This window comes from Protopterus annectens, chromosome 13.part0 (assembly GCF_019279795.1).
Source record: "Protopterus annectens isolate FY-2018-M chromosome 13.part0, PAN1.0, whole genome shotgun sequence".
NCBI classification, from domain to species: Eukaryota; Metazoa; Chordata; order Ceratodontiformes; family Protopteridae; genus Protopterus; species Protopterus annectens.
In genome coordinates this window covers 953,255,064-953,272,687 of record NC_056747.1, presented here as the reverse complement: position 1 = coordinate 953,272,687, position 17,624 = coordinate 953,255,064, and the positions used below count along the sequence as shown (strand labels likewise).

Genomic DNA, 17,624 nt, shown 5'->3' with positions numbered 1-17,624 from the left:
GGGAGTCCATTGCCCTTGAATACATCTGCCCTCCATGTGCGCCCCCCATCCATGGTCTGAGGCGTCCGTTGTAATAGTTTGGCTTGTTTGAGGTTTGTTGAAAGGCATACCTTTGTTTAACTGGCTTGCTTGGGCCCACCACAGAAATTCCCTTTGTAGACATGGGATGAGTGGGATAAATTGCTTCCAAGTTGTGGCTGTGTTGAGACCATAAACCTTAGGTACCATTGCAGTTTTCCCATGTGTAGTCTTGCCAGTGGAATCAGTAGAATGCAAGATGCCATGAAACCAAGGGCCTGCAGGATTTTCCTTGCAGTCATCTGGGTGAGCTTTGCTAGGCTTTTGAAGTAATGTGGTAATTGTTCTTGCTTCTCTTCTGTGAGGTAAGCCATTTGTGATTCTGTGTCTAGTTTGGCTCCTAGAAAATTTATTTGTTGGGATGGCAGTAGTCTTGATTTTTGTAAGTTGACTGTGTATCCCAAAGCCTGTAGTAAGTGAATGACATAATTTAAGTTTTTTGTCAAGGCTTGCTTGCTGTCCGCTTGTATAAGGCAGTCGTCCAGGTAAGGGTATATTTGTATCCCCTGGAGTCTGCAGTGTGCAATTACTGATGCCAGGCATTTCGTGAACACTCTGGGCGCAGTAGATAAGCCAAAAGGCAATGCTGAGAATTGATAATGCTCTGACCCTGCAAGAAATCGGAGGTATCTTCTGCAACTGTGTCTGATTGGGACATGCAGGTATGCCTCCTTGAGGTCCAGAGTAACCAGCCAAGACCCCTTGCCCAGCATGGGAAGGAGTTGCTGTAGCGTCAGCATTTTGAATTTTGGTACAATGAGAAAAGTGTTTAGAGTGGACAAGTCCAGTATAGGCCTCCATTGCTTTTCTTTTCTTGGAACAAGGAACAGTCTTGAGTAAAATCCCTGGCCTTGTTCCTGAGGAGGAACCTTTTCTATTGCTTTGATTAGTCTCAGCTTTGAAACTTGTTCGAATGCCTCTGCCCTTTGATTTTGAGGCAGGTTTGGCATGCCTTGTCTTGTTGGTAAAGTGTGGAAATGGAACCTGTAACCTTGGTCTATTATGTCCAGAATCCATTTGTCCTTTGTTAAAATGTGCCAATTTTTTTGAAAATAAGGATAATTTTCCGCCTAAAGGTGGTTATCTTTGAGCCTTGGTCGGCGGTGTCAAAGTCAAGTCATTGTGATTGTCCCTGTGGAGTAGGGGTAGTCCCTGCGCTACCTCTTTGATTAGTCGGTTGCCATTGGCGTCCCCTGTAGGAGCCTCTGTATTGCCCTCTTCCTCGGGCACGCCTGTTTTTTCCCCTTTGAAACTTGTCAGTGTCCGGAAAGGACCAATTCTTAGAAGGCCAATTCCTGCTGAACCTAGGTGGCTGAACCTGGAGGAAATCCTTGACTGTTTGCACTGATTTAGCCTTTTCCTCAATTGATTTCAACACATCCTGAGCATTAGCACCAAATAGCTTGTGTTTTTCCAGAGGTGCCATCTAGAATCTTTGCTTTAACATGATCTGGCAATGCCTGTTCTTTCAACCATGCATGTCTACGTATGACAGCCCCTGTCATAGCTGCCCTACATGAAGCTTCCAATGCACATAACCGCACTGAAGAAAATGATTGCTAACCTGCTGTGTGTTATGGACCAAATCCTGCAAGGCCTTTCTATCTAAAGGCTCAGGAGAGGCTAATTTTTTCTGCAAATCATCCATCAAGAAATCCTGATACTGAAACATATGAAAAAGGCAATTAAGGGCCCTCATGGCAAGAGTGGTTGAGGTATAAACTTTTTTGCCCCACCTCTCCAGGGACCTAGCTTCCCTATCTGAGGGCACAGGATTTTTGGCCGTGGATGTGGCCACCCCTTTGGGCCCCTGGGAAATTGTTTCTAGATCAACAGAATGGGCCTTAAAGAAATGTTTGTGAGTTTCAGGAACCCTGTAATATCTGTCTGGCTTGACAGGAGCAGGGGGGAGAGAATCAGGAGAAGCACTCGAATCTGAGTACACATCATCCAGTACATCTAACACTGGAGGGATAGCTAAAGGCCTATGTTGGGGAAGCTTAAGGAAGGTACGAAGCCGTTTCCTGGAGTCGGAGAACTCCTGGCCTTGCCACTGAAAATGCTCTCTCATGGAGTGGAGAATTTCCCCAAAAGAAATATCCTCAGGAGGAGAGGCAGAGGGAATAGATTCCTCCGCATCAGAATCCTCGTAGGCCTGGAAGGACTCTTCCTGGGTATCTGATTGATCAGAGTCACCAGAGGCTTCATTTGAAGAAAGGGTGTCTGTATTCTCAACCCTGGGCCTTTTGTCAGAAGGTGGCTGAGAACCTCTGTCAGGATGGGCCTGGGAGCCTCTGATTAAAGAAATTAAATCTGCAGCTAAAGTCATGATTTGTTTATCAGTAGTGGGCTGAGGCAAAGCTTTTGCAGGGTGAGACTTAGCCTGGCTAGCAGCCTTAGCACATGTGTAGGCCTTGATAGACATAGACATAGGGGGCCTAGCTGCCCCACGTGCTGGAGTAACCCTGTCCACCGGTATGGTCTCAGGCAACAACCGGCACCGGCGCAGGCTCCGGGGCCGGAGTGATCGGTAAAGCGGTGTCGTCGGTCCGGAGCAGTGGAACAACCGCCTCAGAAGAGACCGATGCACTCGCGGTAGGTTTTGGCGTGGTGTCAGTGGAAGTCGCGGGCCGAGAAAGTCAGTCCCGGTCCTTCCGTTTCTTGGAAATATGAGGTGTTGGTTGTTCCGACGGCATGGTATAAGAGTATTTATCACCAAAAAAGTCTTCATCAAACTCTGCCCGGCGCCTGAGTGTGCGCTTATTGAAGCAAGCACAGGCAGCACAGGCAGAGACGTCGTGGTCTGGGCCAAGGCAGGGAAGGCAGTAAGAATGGAAGTCCTTATGAGGTATTTGTTTACCACAAGACAAACAGTTATTAACTTTTTCAGTTTTTTCTGACATCGGCTGAGGCAAGAAAAAGATCCCCAACGGGGTACTTAGCTTTTTGATGACTTCAGATACTTAAAACACAGGAGCTGACCGACCGGCACTTGCGAACTGCTTCTGCTTCGGGCACCGCGCGGCAAGAAAGACTGAGGAAGATGGCGTCGGCTGATGCTTTTAAACCCCAGCCGCTCTGACGTCGGGGAGGAGGCGACATCAGCCGACGCCGGACCCAGACTTTGGAATCCGTCCGAACGAGGGCTACCTGAGGCAGGACAACCCATATGTAAGGACTGCAGTTGCATTCTTGAAGGACATGTGCAACCAGGCATGCCTCCTGATGGCAATGCCTGAACCCACTCCTCTAATTGTTCCTTCGGCTACATGTGAAATGAGCCTCATGGAAGAGTTAGAAAGAGACTGGAGAGTAGCCAACTGGGAAGTAACCAAGGCTCGTACTTCCTCAGATATAGATCCTGACAGGGTATCTGAAAGCTCTTTAATCAGATCCCTCTGTACCTAGTGAAGTGTGCCAGGTAGTTTAGGGACCGTAAGGAGAAGGTCGCTGAAGCACAGATATGCTTCCCAAACCTATCCATCGCCCGACACTCCTTGCATGGTAGATGGATAGAAGAACTTTCCTCAGCTAGTTCCTTCTGCATGGCCGCCGCCACGACCATGGTATCCACAGGCACACCTTTTGTCCAAAATGGTTTATCCTCAGGAGCGGTAATAATTTTCTCTGGTCTCCGGAGAACTGGCTCAAAGGTGTCGAGGGCCCTCCATGCCCGCCGAGAGATCAACTCAATGAGCTCGTTGGTGGGAGGTGTAACCCAGGAGGTAGACAGGCAGGTACCAAATGTCTCCAGGCACATGGCCTCCTCAGGCAAAGGATTGTTGGGCTTCCAATCACCTCTCTGTTTTAGAATTTCCAGAATGTATCTAAAGGAGACATCATCAAAAAGTGACCTTGGGGACCCTTCGCCCTCATCAAAGTCTGTGTCTTCGGTGACAGATTCTTCTGGGGAATCTAAATATTTTCTCTTGCACAACTTCTTCTTAGGGACCTCCTCAGTGGAATGCTCTGGGAAGGTATCAGAAGAAAGGGGAATGCTCTGCTGGAAAGCCTGGGTTTTCTGTACTCACTGTCCCTGTGGAGAAAACGGTTGAGACTCTGTATGCAGAGATGACAGGATTGATCCGAGAAGGTAGGGGCTGTCTGAGCTGCTGAAGCAGACATGGCTCTCTCCAAAACTTCAAAGGCTGACCTCTCCTAAGAGGGACAGGACTCCGGATGTGATAGGGCAAGCCTCTGGACCCTAGTCCCTCCCTGCTTGGAGGAAAATCCTCCTGAGGCAGAAGCCAGAGGCGAACTAAACTAGAGCCAAAGCCTGTAGGTGCACGGATGGCTCAGAAAACTTTGGAGTTGATCCCAACAGCTCAGAGAGAGATATCTGTTCACCTGCAAGTGCAGCTGGAAGGTAAGTTGTTATGAGCTATATACAAGCACTAAGCACTCGTACCTTCTCCTTAATTAAAAAAAAAAAAGGATAAGTCCTTAAAATAAAATACAAATAGTACAAAACCAACACACTGTTACCAAAAATAAATGCCACAGATAAAAACAAACAGTCCCATCTAAAAAGAAAATCCTGTCAAGTGATACGATTTCTGGTAAAATAGTAAAATGTCAGTGTTGTTAAGAGACCTGATACCAATTTAGTCAAAAAATATAAGGCAAAAATTGGACTTTACAAGATGGCTGCATACTGATCAACAGCATCATCTCAGCTCTCCCAGTGAGAAAAAAGAAACCAATAGATAAGGGCCAGTAATTCTGCCAGTTTTAGTAAAATTCAGTAACTGGCTGATAAGTACACTGCCTGAATGCCAGCAAAGAAGAAACTTAAGAGAGCCTGAAAGAAAATCATCTAGAAAAGATGAAGAGAAAACAGTGACTGGAAATAATCCTGCAGCTATTCACCAAAAAGCAGTTCAAGCTACAGTTTTGGTAGAAGAGATGGCGTCCAGTAATTTAGAGGAATAAATAAATCTAATGTGCTCAGAGATGATTAAAATAAAATAAATGCTGTAGGAGTACACTGATGTAGATAACAAAAGGCTGGAAAAATGGAAGAAGCTTTAAACAGCTATTCAGATTAACTGCAAAAACTAAAGCAATTCACAAGGGAACAATGGGCAGACATATATATGGCTCCCAAATATGCAACAAAGTCTAGAAGACTTAAGATTTTTACTTGGAAGTGTTTGCATAGGTATTTTATACCCCAAGTTGACTGCAAAGAATTTTTCCTCAGATGGATGGCAAATGTTGGAGGTGTGGTGGGGAAGGAAGACGTAACTAGGAAAACATGTTTTGTGAGTGTAATGAGTTGGCAGACTTCAAAAATTCTATACAGAGTACTCAGAAATATTTGGTGAACAAATGGGTGTAACAAAGGAAATTATAAGTTATGTACTTACCATAACTAGGCATCTGTTTTGTCCATTTTTTCTTCCTCACTTATGAATACGATCTGAACCTCGGATCTGACTCAGCTGCATATTACATACTTCAGATCCAAATCTTGAGCTCCTCCCTCTACCCATAATGCCTCACTCCATCCCCATTACCTCAGATCTTTTTGCTGCTCTACCTCCTAATAACAGACAAGGAACAGAAATAGAAGATAGAAAAGACAGGGTTCAAACCTGGAACTGTAGGTTCCAAACACAGTCCAACAGGTCCTTCCAGAAGAAAGATGGGGAACAGATGGGAGGGGAGTTGAGGAAGAATGAAAATGAACAACACAGATGCCTAGTTATGGTGAGTACAAAATTTATAAATGCGATGCTGTCCTTCATTTTTTTTCATTTATGGGACAGCGTCTCCGGCTATGTTCAACTTGGGTGGCTCTCATGGACGGATATTTCGATTACTGCCAAACCAAAGGAGGCTCTGTTTCTAGATATGCTGTCGAATTTGTAATGCGAGACAAACATATGAGCCTTGGGTCATGCGGCTGCTGCACAAATCTCATCAACAGATGCTCTTAAACAAAAAAAGATGTGCAGCCATAGGTCTAGTAGAGTAAACTTGGGGAGGTTTTCACAATGTCATACCTTTTTAAAAGTAAATCCATGAGATACAGTCTGTAATCCATTTAGCTAGGGTGACTTTAGAAACTGACTGGCCTAGATGATTTGGAAAGAAAGATACAAAAGGCTGGTACAACTTTCTAATTTGTTTTGTCCTGTGGAGTTAATAACAAGCTGTGTACGTCAAGGAGGTGTAGCATGTACTCTTCCTTATTTACAAAACTTGAAAAAAAAATGGCAAGTGAATGGATTGGTTAATGTTATTTTTAGAAGCTACCTTAGGTAAAAATGAAGGGTTAGTCCACAGAGAAACTCTACCTTTGTGGAAAATAATGTAAGGAGTTTTTGCTGAAAGAACCTGAAGTTCAGAAATTCTTTTTGCTGATGTTATAGCTACCAAGAAAGGTGTCTTCCATGACAGAAATTTTAGGTCAGATTTGTTTGAAGGATTTGTTTGAAGGTTAAAAGTTTTTTTGTGTCAAACCTTCAAGTACTACAGTAAGTTCCCAAGGTGGTAAGGGAGCTTTTGCTGGAGGTCTTGGCAGAAAAATGCCTTTCAAAAAAGCTTTACATAACCTAGAGGAAGCTAAGGAAAATGATTTACTCTCAGGGTGGAAATTTTAAATTGCTGCCAACTGAAGTTTAATTGTAGAGAAACTAACACCATCTTTGAAAAGACATGTCAAAAATTGAAGAATAGCCGAAATTTGGTGCAGGAAAAGGATCACTGTCCTTATCTGATGCCGAAATAGATAACCTTTTCCAATTGCGTCTATAAACTTTTTTGGTAGAATCCTTTTGGGAAGCCAAAACCAAAATAATGCCATGAACTGGGGAAGAAAACCTGAACTGTCTATTACTGGAAGTGAAAAAACATGCGATCAACTTGAGGGCCTGAATGTTGGAGTGTTGATTCCCTGATGGGTGACAGAGGAAACCCTGAGTGGATTGGAGTATTCAGGGAGGCTAACGAAGATGAGACCGTAGAAAGGCCAACCATAGTTTTTAAGGCCAAAAGGGGGCAATGAGGATTACTGAGCACTTCAGCCTGCTTGCTTTCTGCAAAAGTCTTGGAATCAGGGGAAGAGGAGGATAAGTATAAAGGAGACCCGAGGGCCAAGCATGAAGAACAGCATCTCTCTCTGACTTGCCCTGAGGGGAGATCACAGCAAAGTACATGTGGCACTTGTTGTTGAAAGGGGTGGCAAATAGGTTGCAGCAAGGTTGGTCCCAATGCCATAAGATCATATTCGCTACTAAATGACAGACAACTCATGAGGCAACAGAACGTATCTGCTTTGGTTGTCCGCCAGCATGTTGGTTTTCCCTGGGATGTGCACTGCAATAAGAAAATGGTCTGATGAGATCGCCCATTCCTAAACACCTGATGGTCTCTCTGCAAAGGGGGTAAGTGGTAAGATCGGGTTCTTCCTTGTTTGTTGATGTACTGGACTACAGTCATGTTGTTGGTTTGAACTGCAATAGTCCCCAAGGGAAGAGCATCTTGACATGCCTGCAATGCTAGAAGGACTGCTCTCATTTCTGAGACTGATATGCAACCTGGTCACTTGGGGGGACCACATGCCTTGCACAGATCTTCCCAAAAAATGCCCCCCCCCAAGCCCAGTTGTGAAGCATAGTAAAAAAGGTCTGCCCAGAAAAAAATCATCCGATTGTACTCATCAGCGAGTGTGCCATTTCAAACTGGGGTAAGCTTTACTTGAAAAGACAGGGGTTGTTGTAGAATGGACCACTGTACAGCCAGAATCCACTGGAGAACTCACATAAAGGAGCACGTTACAGGACGTAGCACTATGGCTGTTGCCACTGACCCTAGAGCTTGGAGCACTAATCTTGCTGGAGAGATGAGTTTGAGAGAATAGCCTGAACCTGATTCCTGATAGAAGTAATGCAATGAATAGGCAAGAATGCTATTTGAGTAGATGTATTTAAAACTGTACCAATGAATTCCTGGCTCTGAACTGGAGCAAGTTTCGATTTGACAAGACTTATCATAGCGCCCAAGGTGTCAGAAATCTGGAGCAAATAGTTCCTGGCATGCTGAAGTTGATGCCTGGATGGGGTGGTTGGAAGCCAGTCATCTAGATATGGAAACACCTGGAACCCCTTTAGTATCAAATGAGATGCAACTACTGCCATAAATGTAGTAAACACCCTGGCGGTTGTGGTGAGTCCAAAGGACAGAACTCTGAATTGATAATGACTGGCTCCCAGCCGAAAGCAGAGATGCCTTCTGGATAGTCTGTCTATTTTGATGAGATAATACCCATCTTGAAGATCTACAGAGCGCATCCAATCATCCTTGTGTAGAAAAGGCAGAATGGACTGAACTGTGACCATGCAGAACTTTGCTTTCTTTACATACTGCTTCAATTTGATTAGATTCAAAATGGGTCTGAGTTCCCCTGCTTTCTTTGGCACTAAAAAGAAGCATGAAAAAGTTCTGAACTCTATTTGGTCTGATGGGACCTTTTGGATGACTCTTTTTCTACCAGCTTTTGAATTTCTTGTGCTGCGGCCTTCCTCTGACTGGGTGGAATGTCAGGAAGTTTCCTCCTTTGATGATGAGGAAGAAGTAAAAATGATACGAAACAGCCTCTGGATATTACACTTAGCACCCATGAATCTTTTGTGATGTTTGTCCAGGAACCTAGGTGCAAAGAGATTGACCCCACGACTGCCTTCAGAGTAGGGCAGTTGAGCAGCACTTCAGGAGTACTGATAGGGCCCATCATTAAAAGAACCTCTAAAGCCTTGGTTTTGCGGGTATTCTCTGCCTCTAGGGTGACATCTGCCATTGAAATGTCCCCTTCTGTCTCTTGAGGAACTTTCTCCACGCGAATCCTGGAAAGGTCCCTGAGACTTACGGGGCCACATTTTCTTACCACCTCTCTGGTTTCTAAAGAAGGTCCACTGAGGGGTAGAAAACTTGATCCCTATGGCAGACGGGGTCTTTCCATCTTTTTCACTGCGGGTAAACATATCCTTTACTGATGGCCCAAACAAGGAAGTGCCATTGAAAAGGGCTTTAATAAAAGAGGTCTTAAAGAGCTCAGCAAAGTCACATAGTCACATCCAGGCATGTCTCCTTAAGGTGATGCCTGAATCAGCTGCTCATGAGGTACCTTCAGCTGTATGAGAGATTAACCTCATCGAAACATTTGATATGGATATAAGACTGACCAGTTGGGAGAATGTTCTCTTAAAATCCTCAGCAGACGTGGACTCAAGAGAGTATCTGAAAGTTCTTTAGTCAAATCTCTCTGAAAACTTGTAAAATGCACCAGACAGTTAAGTGACCTCAGTGCGATGGTAGCGGGGGCAAACACCCACCTTCCAAATCTGTCCAGTGCTCTACACTCTCTATTCAGCAGATGGACAGTAGATAACTGATCTGCTAGTTCTTTCTTTGTGGCTGCCACCACCACCATAGCATCAACTGGGACTCCTTTGCTCCAGTGGGGTCCCTCTACAGGAGGTCCCAAAAACTTGTCAGGAAGCTTTGGAATGGGCTCGACAGTATCTGGCTACTTCCATGCCTGCAGGAAATCAGGTCAATTAGTTCGTTCACTGGGGGGGCTGACACAAGATATAGATGGTCCAGAACCAAAAGCCTCCGAGAACACAGATTCTTTAGGAGTAATATGGGATGACCAACCACCTTTCTGGTTCAGAATATCTCCAAAGGAGATGTCATCCTGTGGTGATCTGGGGGATCCTTCTTCATCAAAATTGGTGTCTTTGGCGAGAGACTTCAAGGAGGAGTCTATGTGCCTCATTTTACACGTCCTCTTCCAGGGAACCTCTTCTGTGGGATGTTCTAGAGAGATGTCAGAAGAGGGGAATGCTCCTCTATTAGAACTGTCTGGAGGCCCACTGGAACTGGCTGTCCCTGTGGAATAGGCCTGACGAACTCAGAGCTCGGAACCGATGGAAGTAAAGAGGTAGGCTCCAAAATAACAGAAGATGGCTCTCTTTGGCAAGAAAAGCCCTTTCTACCACCTCAAAGGCCAAGGGCCCAGGAGAAGCCCTGCCCCCCTCAGAGCTGAAGCTTCCAAGGAAAGTAGATCACAGTCACCCCTGCATTTGAGCCTTGAGGAGAGAACTAGACCTGAACTGTCTAGGGATGAAGCTCTGAGCAGAAAAATGGAGCTGATAACACCGGAGCCAAACCCATCTCCTCGGATCTGATGCCAACACTTCGGCTCCAATACCTGTTCTGATCCAAGGAAATTGGAGGAGAACCTGTCAGGGAAACAGTCAGAGAGAAGGAGGAAACTTTCCTCAGGATCTGATGCCGAAACTCTCGGGGAATTTGGATCATGGGGCACTACCACCACAGGTTGGATCATAGACGCAGACAGATCTGACTTTGAATGTGCACAAACAGATCTGGTAGGGGACAGAGCTGGCAGGACCCCCATTTGGAGTTGAGAAACATTCACATCACCCTATCCACATCTGCCTCTGACAACCTCCTGGGAGACCTAGAAGATACTGTGGAAGGGGTCCTGGAATGTTTATTCTGTGTCTGAAACAATTTCACAGGCAAGGAGGGAGAAATCAGATTAACCATGTACTCAGGAGTACAACTCTGACAAGATGCACTTGGCTTCAGATCCAAAGACTTGGGATTCAGCGTGGATGTTATCAGTGAGGGAGAAATGACTATAGGAGCAAACATCTTCAGATCAGATGATCATTTCAGGGGGTAGGCTAAGAGACTTAGGATCCAAAGATGTCAGATTCATCAGCTTTCTTACTTTTTCCCTAGGCTGTGATGAAGACTAGGGGGACTTCGGTGGAGAACTTATCTTCTGCTCCAAAGAAGCTACCTTGCTGTTATTTGAGAGGATTTGAGCCCCAGAAGATGAAGTAGCAGGAATTAACCTTTTAATATGAGTTTATTGTGCCTGTCAGTCAAAGCTCTGGGATTAAAGATAGAGCAGACTGTCCAGGCTGTATTTAAATGATCAGGACTGAGGAAATAAAAGCACTTCTTGGTGGCATCTGAGTTTGGGATCTTATGCCTACAAGAAGTGTATTTTTTAAAACCCATAGGTTTGTCAGGCATTGTGAGTAGAGCAACAAACAGTTCAGCAGACAGAAAAAAAAACAATCAAGATATAAGTTTTTTTTTAAACAGAAAGAAAAATTGCACAGTTATAAGATTACCAACTATGCTAACAAGTAGAGTTACCTACAAAAGTTAGGTAAGGGGAAAAAAAAAAAAAAAAGTACCAACAATGGTACAAAAGGCTACTAAATTTTAGTAGGGAAAAGTAGTCAAAAGGACCATAACACCAGTGAAAGCTAAGAGGATATTAAGAAAAAAAGATATAAAAAAAATTTGCTTACAAATGCTTGAGAGCGGAACCTATGTCTAACCATGATGGCGGCAAATGATATGGGGTAATGGGGATGGAGTGGGGCATTATGGATAGAGGAAAGCACTCAAGAGTTGGATCTGAAATCTGTAGTATGAGCCAAGTTGGATCCAGGGATTGGATCTAAACCCATAAGTGAGGAAGAATGAAAAGGACAACATCAGATTTATTTTTTTTAGCTGAATTGCCTAGACATAGTAAGATTAATTCTCATGGCTGCCAAAAAAACAATAACCAGAAAATGGAAATCAAAGTCTAAACCAACTGTACTTGAAACAGTGAATATTGTAACAGATATAAAAGAACAAGAAGTGGGATCTTTAGAAAAGGGTAGGAGCAAATTAAAGAGAAAAAACAAAGAAACTCTGGGAACAATATATGCAGAACAATGTTTTGAAGGAGGAGGAGCGAGGTTTAAGTGAAGGCAGGAATTGAGCAACTTATGGATTGATGATAATCGCACAAAAGCACAGATGTGATATATAATGTTTGTAATTGTAAACCTGTTCGTTTTGTTTGTTTTGTACGTTTAGGCATGTCCTAAGTAATAATTCAATAAAGGTGTTAAAAAAGATAAAAATTGGAGTGTGGGAAGGGTTACCCAAAGGGAACCTATTTGCGAATAATAGAAGATCGCAGCTGACAGTCGATCCTCTGAAGCCCAGGAGTACTCTCAGGGGTGACAAAACAGTACAGTGTGTGTTAATACTCAGGCTGCTGTTTTGTCCCCCCCCCCCTTTTGGAGCTCATGCTGCAGCAGCTTGGGCACAAATGTGCAGGGGAACCAGAGACTTTGGTAGCTGGCTGACTTTTATATCCTGGTAAAGGCTATTGTAAAAATAACAGTGCTGAACATCAATGTGTGCGCTCAGGCCTTCTGTCTTTTACATTCTGTGGTCATAAGGACATGTATGTACGTTTATTTACATACAGATACAAAAAAAATCTTTATTACAAAACACTTTCTAAGAATATTCTTTCACATAAATGTTGGTAGTACGTTATTCTTCTATTCACAAAGTTAGACTACTTAAGACCATTGCATCAAATTTCTGTAAATGTATCAAAGACCACATCATCAAAATTCTTCTGAATACAGATGTAATACTAATTTATATGCAAAATTAACTGAAATTTCAGTGACAGCATGTGATCACCTACCATTGATATCTTTTTCAACCCACGTGAAAGTAATGCCTCCTTCTTTACTGCTTTCACTAAATCTTAGTAGGAAGGTACCAGGTGGCTTGGTACTGAGAAGAGCCCTTTCCCGTTCTTTACTGATATAACCCATGATATACCTAGAAAGGTATACAAAATTAACAATTTTGCAAGCAGATTCGCTAATTTCAAATATTTTACTACACAGTAAACTGCAAATATATCATTATTCTGCATAACAATGGACAATGATAAATGCTGTTGTAAAAAATGGTTACTTGACCAGAAGTGTGGATATCTTATGTGCATTATTCATTAATCTTATCGGAATTATCAAGCATTTATAATCATTTCTGAGAGTCATCAATTAAAAAGAAATCTGCCCATATAAAAAAAAATACATCATTCACATGCAAAATATACCACCCAAAAACAATATCACTCACTTAATCAAACCCCTAAAATAAACTCTTGTTAATTTTAGAATGAAAAACATGAAAGTAAATAAATAAATGCAACAGGAACTACAACAAGCCTACTGGAAAACAGCACTAACAATGAAACAATTAAAAACAGAAAACTAAACAAATTTGGACACAGACCATCTTACAGGTCCATCTTCAGAGCCCTACCCAAAGTCACTGACCTAGATGATCATGGATTACTATTCAAAACCCTGCTAAGAGCTGGAATAAACAATGTCCCAATAAGAAACTGCTCCACATTAAACTAACTCCCCACTTTTTAAAAGTGTCTCTCAAGAATCTGTTCTTTCACCACTCGTATGTTCACTCTATCTCCCATCTCACCTCCCACAAACCACCATAAACCTGCTGTACAAGATGCTATAATCTAAAAGTCCAATAACTCTCTTGTAGAAAGGGACCTCATTTCATCATCATCCTGGATCAGTCTGAAACCCAATGCTCAACATCAGAAAAAATCAAATCCATGTTTTTAGAACAAGACAAATATTTTCTTTGGTCCCATAACACTGGGGCATACTCTAAAATAAGAAAACTCACTGAAACCAAACCACATTTTAAATTCTTCAGTGTTTAGTTGGGACAGTCCCTCAACTTTCAGTTTCACATCACTATGACAAAATCCAAAACTAACAGTCTCCTTTTCTTGGCTAAACAAAAATCATACCTTTTCTGTCCAGAAAGCAGAACATCCATTAGTAAAGATGTCATGCTTGCCCAAATGGAATACAGTTTCTGCACCATTGCTACAGTTCCCAAGAAAATAACAGTCCACACTTCTAACTACATCCCATCAAATATACAGATTTATCACCTTAACCTCCCCAAAAAGAAAAAAAAAGTTATGTACTCACCATAACATTCCATCTGTGTTGTCGATCTTCATTCTTGACGAATGGGACTCTGTTCTGATCTTCGGAACCGGCTCGGCCATTATACAGCTCACGCCAGCCAAAAAACTCTCGAGCTAAGACTCTACACAAATTACACTCTCTCCATTACCTCACATCAAGTTTACAGACTACTGCAAGAGTGTACACAAAAGGTGCAAGTAGAAGCAATGTCCAAGGTAAAAAAAACCCTACGGAAACCCAGGACAAGGGTTCAATCCTCCAAGAAATCTACAGGGGGGGGAAGGTGGGGAGGATGTCAAGAATGAATGAAGATCAACAACAAGGATGGAACATTATGGTGAGTACATAACTTCTTTATCTGATGTTGGGTCCGGAAACCACGGATGGTGAATCATGTGAGGCCATAGAAAGGGGAACCAAATTTACCTGGGCCAGAAGGGGACAATGAGAATCACTCTGCCTCGCAATCTTTGGGCTTTCTTTAGGAAGAGGGATATGAGGGGAAATGGGTGAAAGGTATAAAGAAGACCTGAGGGCCAACTGAGAAGGAGAGCATCTCTCGAGGACTCCCCCTGAGGGGGATTAGGGCAAAGTAGTTGCTGCACTTGTTGGTTGGGGGTGCAAAGAGATCGCAGCAAGGCTGGCCCCATCTGCAAAAGATTTCCTTTGCCATTTTGGAATTGAGAGACCACTCGTGAGGCAGTAGAGTGGGATTCACTTTAGAAGCTTGAAATACTGAAATTCAGTATTTTGAGCCCATAAAGTGCAACACTGAGAAGAGCGAAAGCTCAGAAGTGCGATATTTAAAACCTTGAATACCGGAGGTTTTGAATTTCGCACTTCTGAGGTTTCGCTATGGTTATGGATTCAGGTAAGTGTGTGTGTGTATGTTAAGGGCTTTGGGTAGGGGCTGTGGTGTGTGTCAGTGTGTTTTGTTGCTGTGATGTGTGTGTGCGAGGAGAATGTAGCTTGTGTGGTGGTGTTTTGTGTGTGTTTTTATGTAGTGCGACCTCAGAGTGAGAATATTTAAGTGGGGGGGGGGTGCAGTTGGGAGTGCCCCTCTGCTTTTATGTAGTAGAGAGCTTGTGATTGTGTGTGGGGAGGAAGGTGTGTGTGTGTGTGCAGTAGAAGCGCGAAATTCAAAATCTCCAGTGTGCAAGATTTTGAATTTTGCTGTTCTGAGTTTACGTGGTTTTAAATTTTCGACTTTATAGCTTAGAAATACTGAATTTCGACATTTCAGTATTTCGAGGATATAACGTGCATCCGTAGAATTGGCCTGCTCAGCTTGTAACTCCCCGGGATATGTCTTGCCACAAGAAAGTGGTTGGAAGATATCACTTACTGCTACACTCAGAGCTTCCTGGCAAAGGAGGCAGGATTTGGTTCCACCCTATCTGTTGATGTACCATACCACTGACATGTTGTCTGACTGGATCGCAACTGTTCCCAGAGGAAAAGGAGATTGAAAGGCTTGCAATGCTAGGAGCACTGCCTCATTTCCAGGACACTGATGTGCAAGTTGGCCTCTTGGGGAGACCAAGTGCCTTGGATTGTTCTCACAAGATAATGCCCCCCCCCCACTCCATCTGGGAAGGCATCCGTGGTCACTATGGCCTTGGGTTGCTGGGGAACAAAGGGATGGCCCATTAGGATTTCATCTGACTGCATCCACCGGGATAGATCCTTTTTACAACATCCTGCTACTAAGACTGGGTGAGTCATCGGATGAGACAGAATGGACCATGTGAAATCTTGCCAGGGGAACTAAGGTGATGGCTGCCACCATAGATCCTACCCCCCCCCCCAAAATGAGCTGTATTTGACACCTTATCTTTTGAAGCCTGTGAAAGGGGAGAGAAGCTATACATGAAACTGTGTTGAGGGTGCTCCTATGAATTATAGGTCCTGACTGGGAGACAGCTGTGACTTCTTGTTGCTGACTGTTATGACCAAGGCACTGAACAAGTGTATGATGAAGTCTGTGGCTTGAAGCAATAGATGTCTGGTAGGGGCAGTGAGGAGCCAGGCATCTAGATAAGGAAACACCCGGAATCCATGTAGTCTCACGTGAGCCGTGACTACTGCCATGCATTTGAACACTCTGGGGACTGTGGGGAGACCAAAGGGCGGCGCTCTGAACTGATAATGACTGGCCCCTAGCCAAAAGTGGAGATGCCTTCTTCAGCATTTGTCCATCTTTATGTGCTAACACGTGTTCTGAAAGTCTATAAAGCACATCCAATCATTTTCCCCTAGAATGGGGTGAAGAGACTTTACCGTGATTATCCGGAATTTTGTCTGCTGAACAAACTTAGTCAGAATGCTGAGGTCCAACACTGGCCTCCAGTCCCCAGTCTTCTTTCACACTAAAAAGAACCTGAAGTAAAATTTAGATCCTATCTAGTCTGGTGGGACTTCTTGGATGAGTCTTTTCTAGCAGCTTTTGAACTTGATCTAGCAGCTTTTGAACTTGATCCCTCTGATTGGGTGAACATCAGGGATTTTTCTCAGTAATCTCAGGAAAAGGGTGAAAAGGATATGATAGTCTCTGGTAATGATTCTCTGCACCCAAGCATCGGAGGTTATTTGCTGCCAGGCTGTCGAGTGCAGTGAGAGTCCAGCACCCCCACTGCTTCCAGAGGTAAGCAATTGGGCCTCCTTTCAGAAGCAATGGTTGGGTTGTCCAGAGAGTTCGTTTCTGGAACCTGGTTTCGTGGGCCACCTCTGCCTCGCGTTCGATGTCTTCTGTCTGGGCTCCCCTCTCTGCCCTGAGGGGAGCTACTGCCATGTGTCCTGAAAAGTCCCCTGGGAATTTTTCAACCACATCTTTCCACTCCTCTGATTCCTGGAGTAGGATCGCTGAAGAGTAGAAAAATGAATGCCCACAGCAGACATTGTCTTTCCATCCTTCTCACACCTGCTTAGTATGTCCTTCACCTTGGGGCCGAAAAAAGATGATCCGTCAAAAGGGGCACTGATGAAGGAAGACTTGAAGGGCTCCATGAATTCACACAAGCACAAACAGGAGTGGCATCTTATAGCAATGCGGGGACCCGCTGCTCTGGTCATGCCTTCGGCTGCATGTGCAATAAATTACATTGACAAGTCTGATATAGACTCCAGGGTGGCTATCTGACAGGTGACTTTATCCTGCACCTCTCGTTAGACACAGCTCCAGCAAGAGTATCCAACAACTCCTTAATCAGATCTCTCTGAAGTCTAATAACATGTGTGATTGACTGCGAAGGTCGATGAAGCGTAGACCCGCATTCCAAATCTGCCCATCGTCCTAGACTCTCAGTTATGAGGAAGTACAGTAGGACTCTCATCAGTGAGTTCCTTCTTGGTGGCAGCCACCACCACCATGTCATCTACTGCTGAACCTTTGGCTCAATACTGGTGGTTCTCCGGTGGAAAAAGAATTCTGTTTGGCCTCTGGGGAATAGGCTCTATGGAGTCAGGAGCCTTCCAAGCCCACTGCACAATCAGCTTAATAAGATAGTCAGTGGATGGGGTCACCCAGGAAGTACACGGCCAAGCACAGAATGCTTACAAGTACATGGATTCCTCTGAGGTCGGGTCTTGGGGCTTCCGGTTACCCCTCTGCTTGAGGATCTCCAGGATGTCTTCAAAGGAAGCATGTTTAGGGTG

The 17,624-nt window shown here is 44.0% G+C and overlaps 1 protein-coding gene across 5 annotated transcripts in view; it reads right to left on the bottom strand.

Moving 5' to 3' along the window:
* The window catches only part of STAT3 (signal transducer and activator of transcription 3), a 1,961,792-nt gene that overhangs the window by 480,294 nt on the left and 1,463,874 nt on the right, over nt 1-17,624 (bottom strand). For all 5 annotated transcript variants that reach the window (XM_044054713.1, XM_044054714.1, XM_044054715.1 and 2 more), the window contains exon 20: nt 12,632-12,771. In XM_044054713.1, the coding sequence (XP_043910648.1) occupies nt 12,632-12,771 (140 nt within the window). The remainder of the gene's footprint in view (nt 1-12,631; nt 12,772-17,624) is intronic.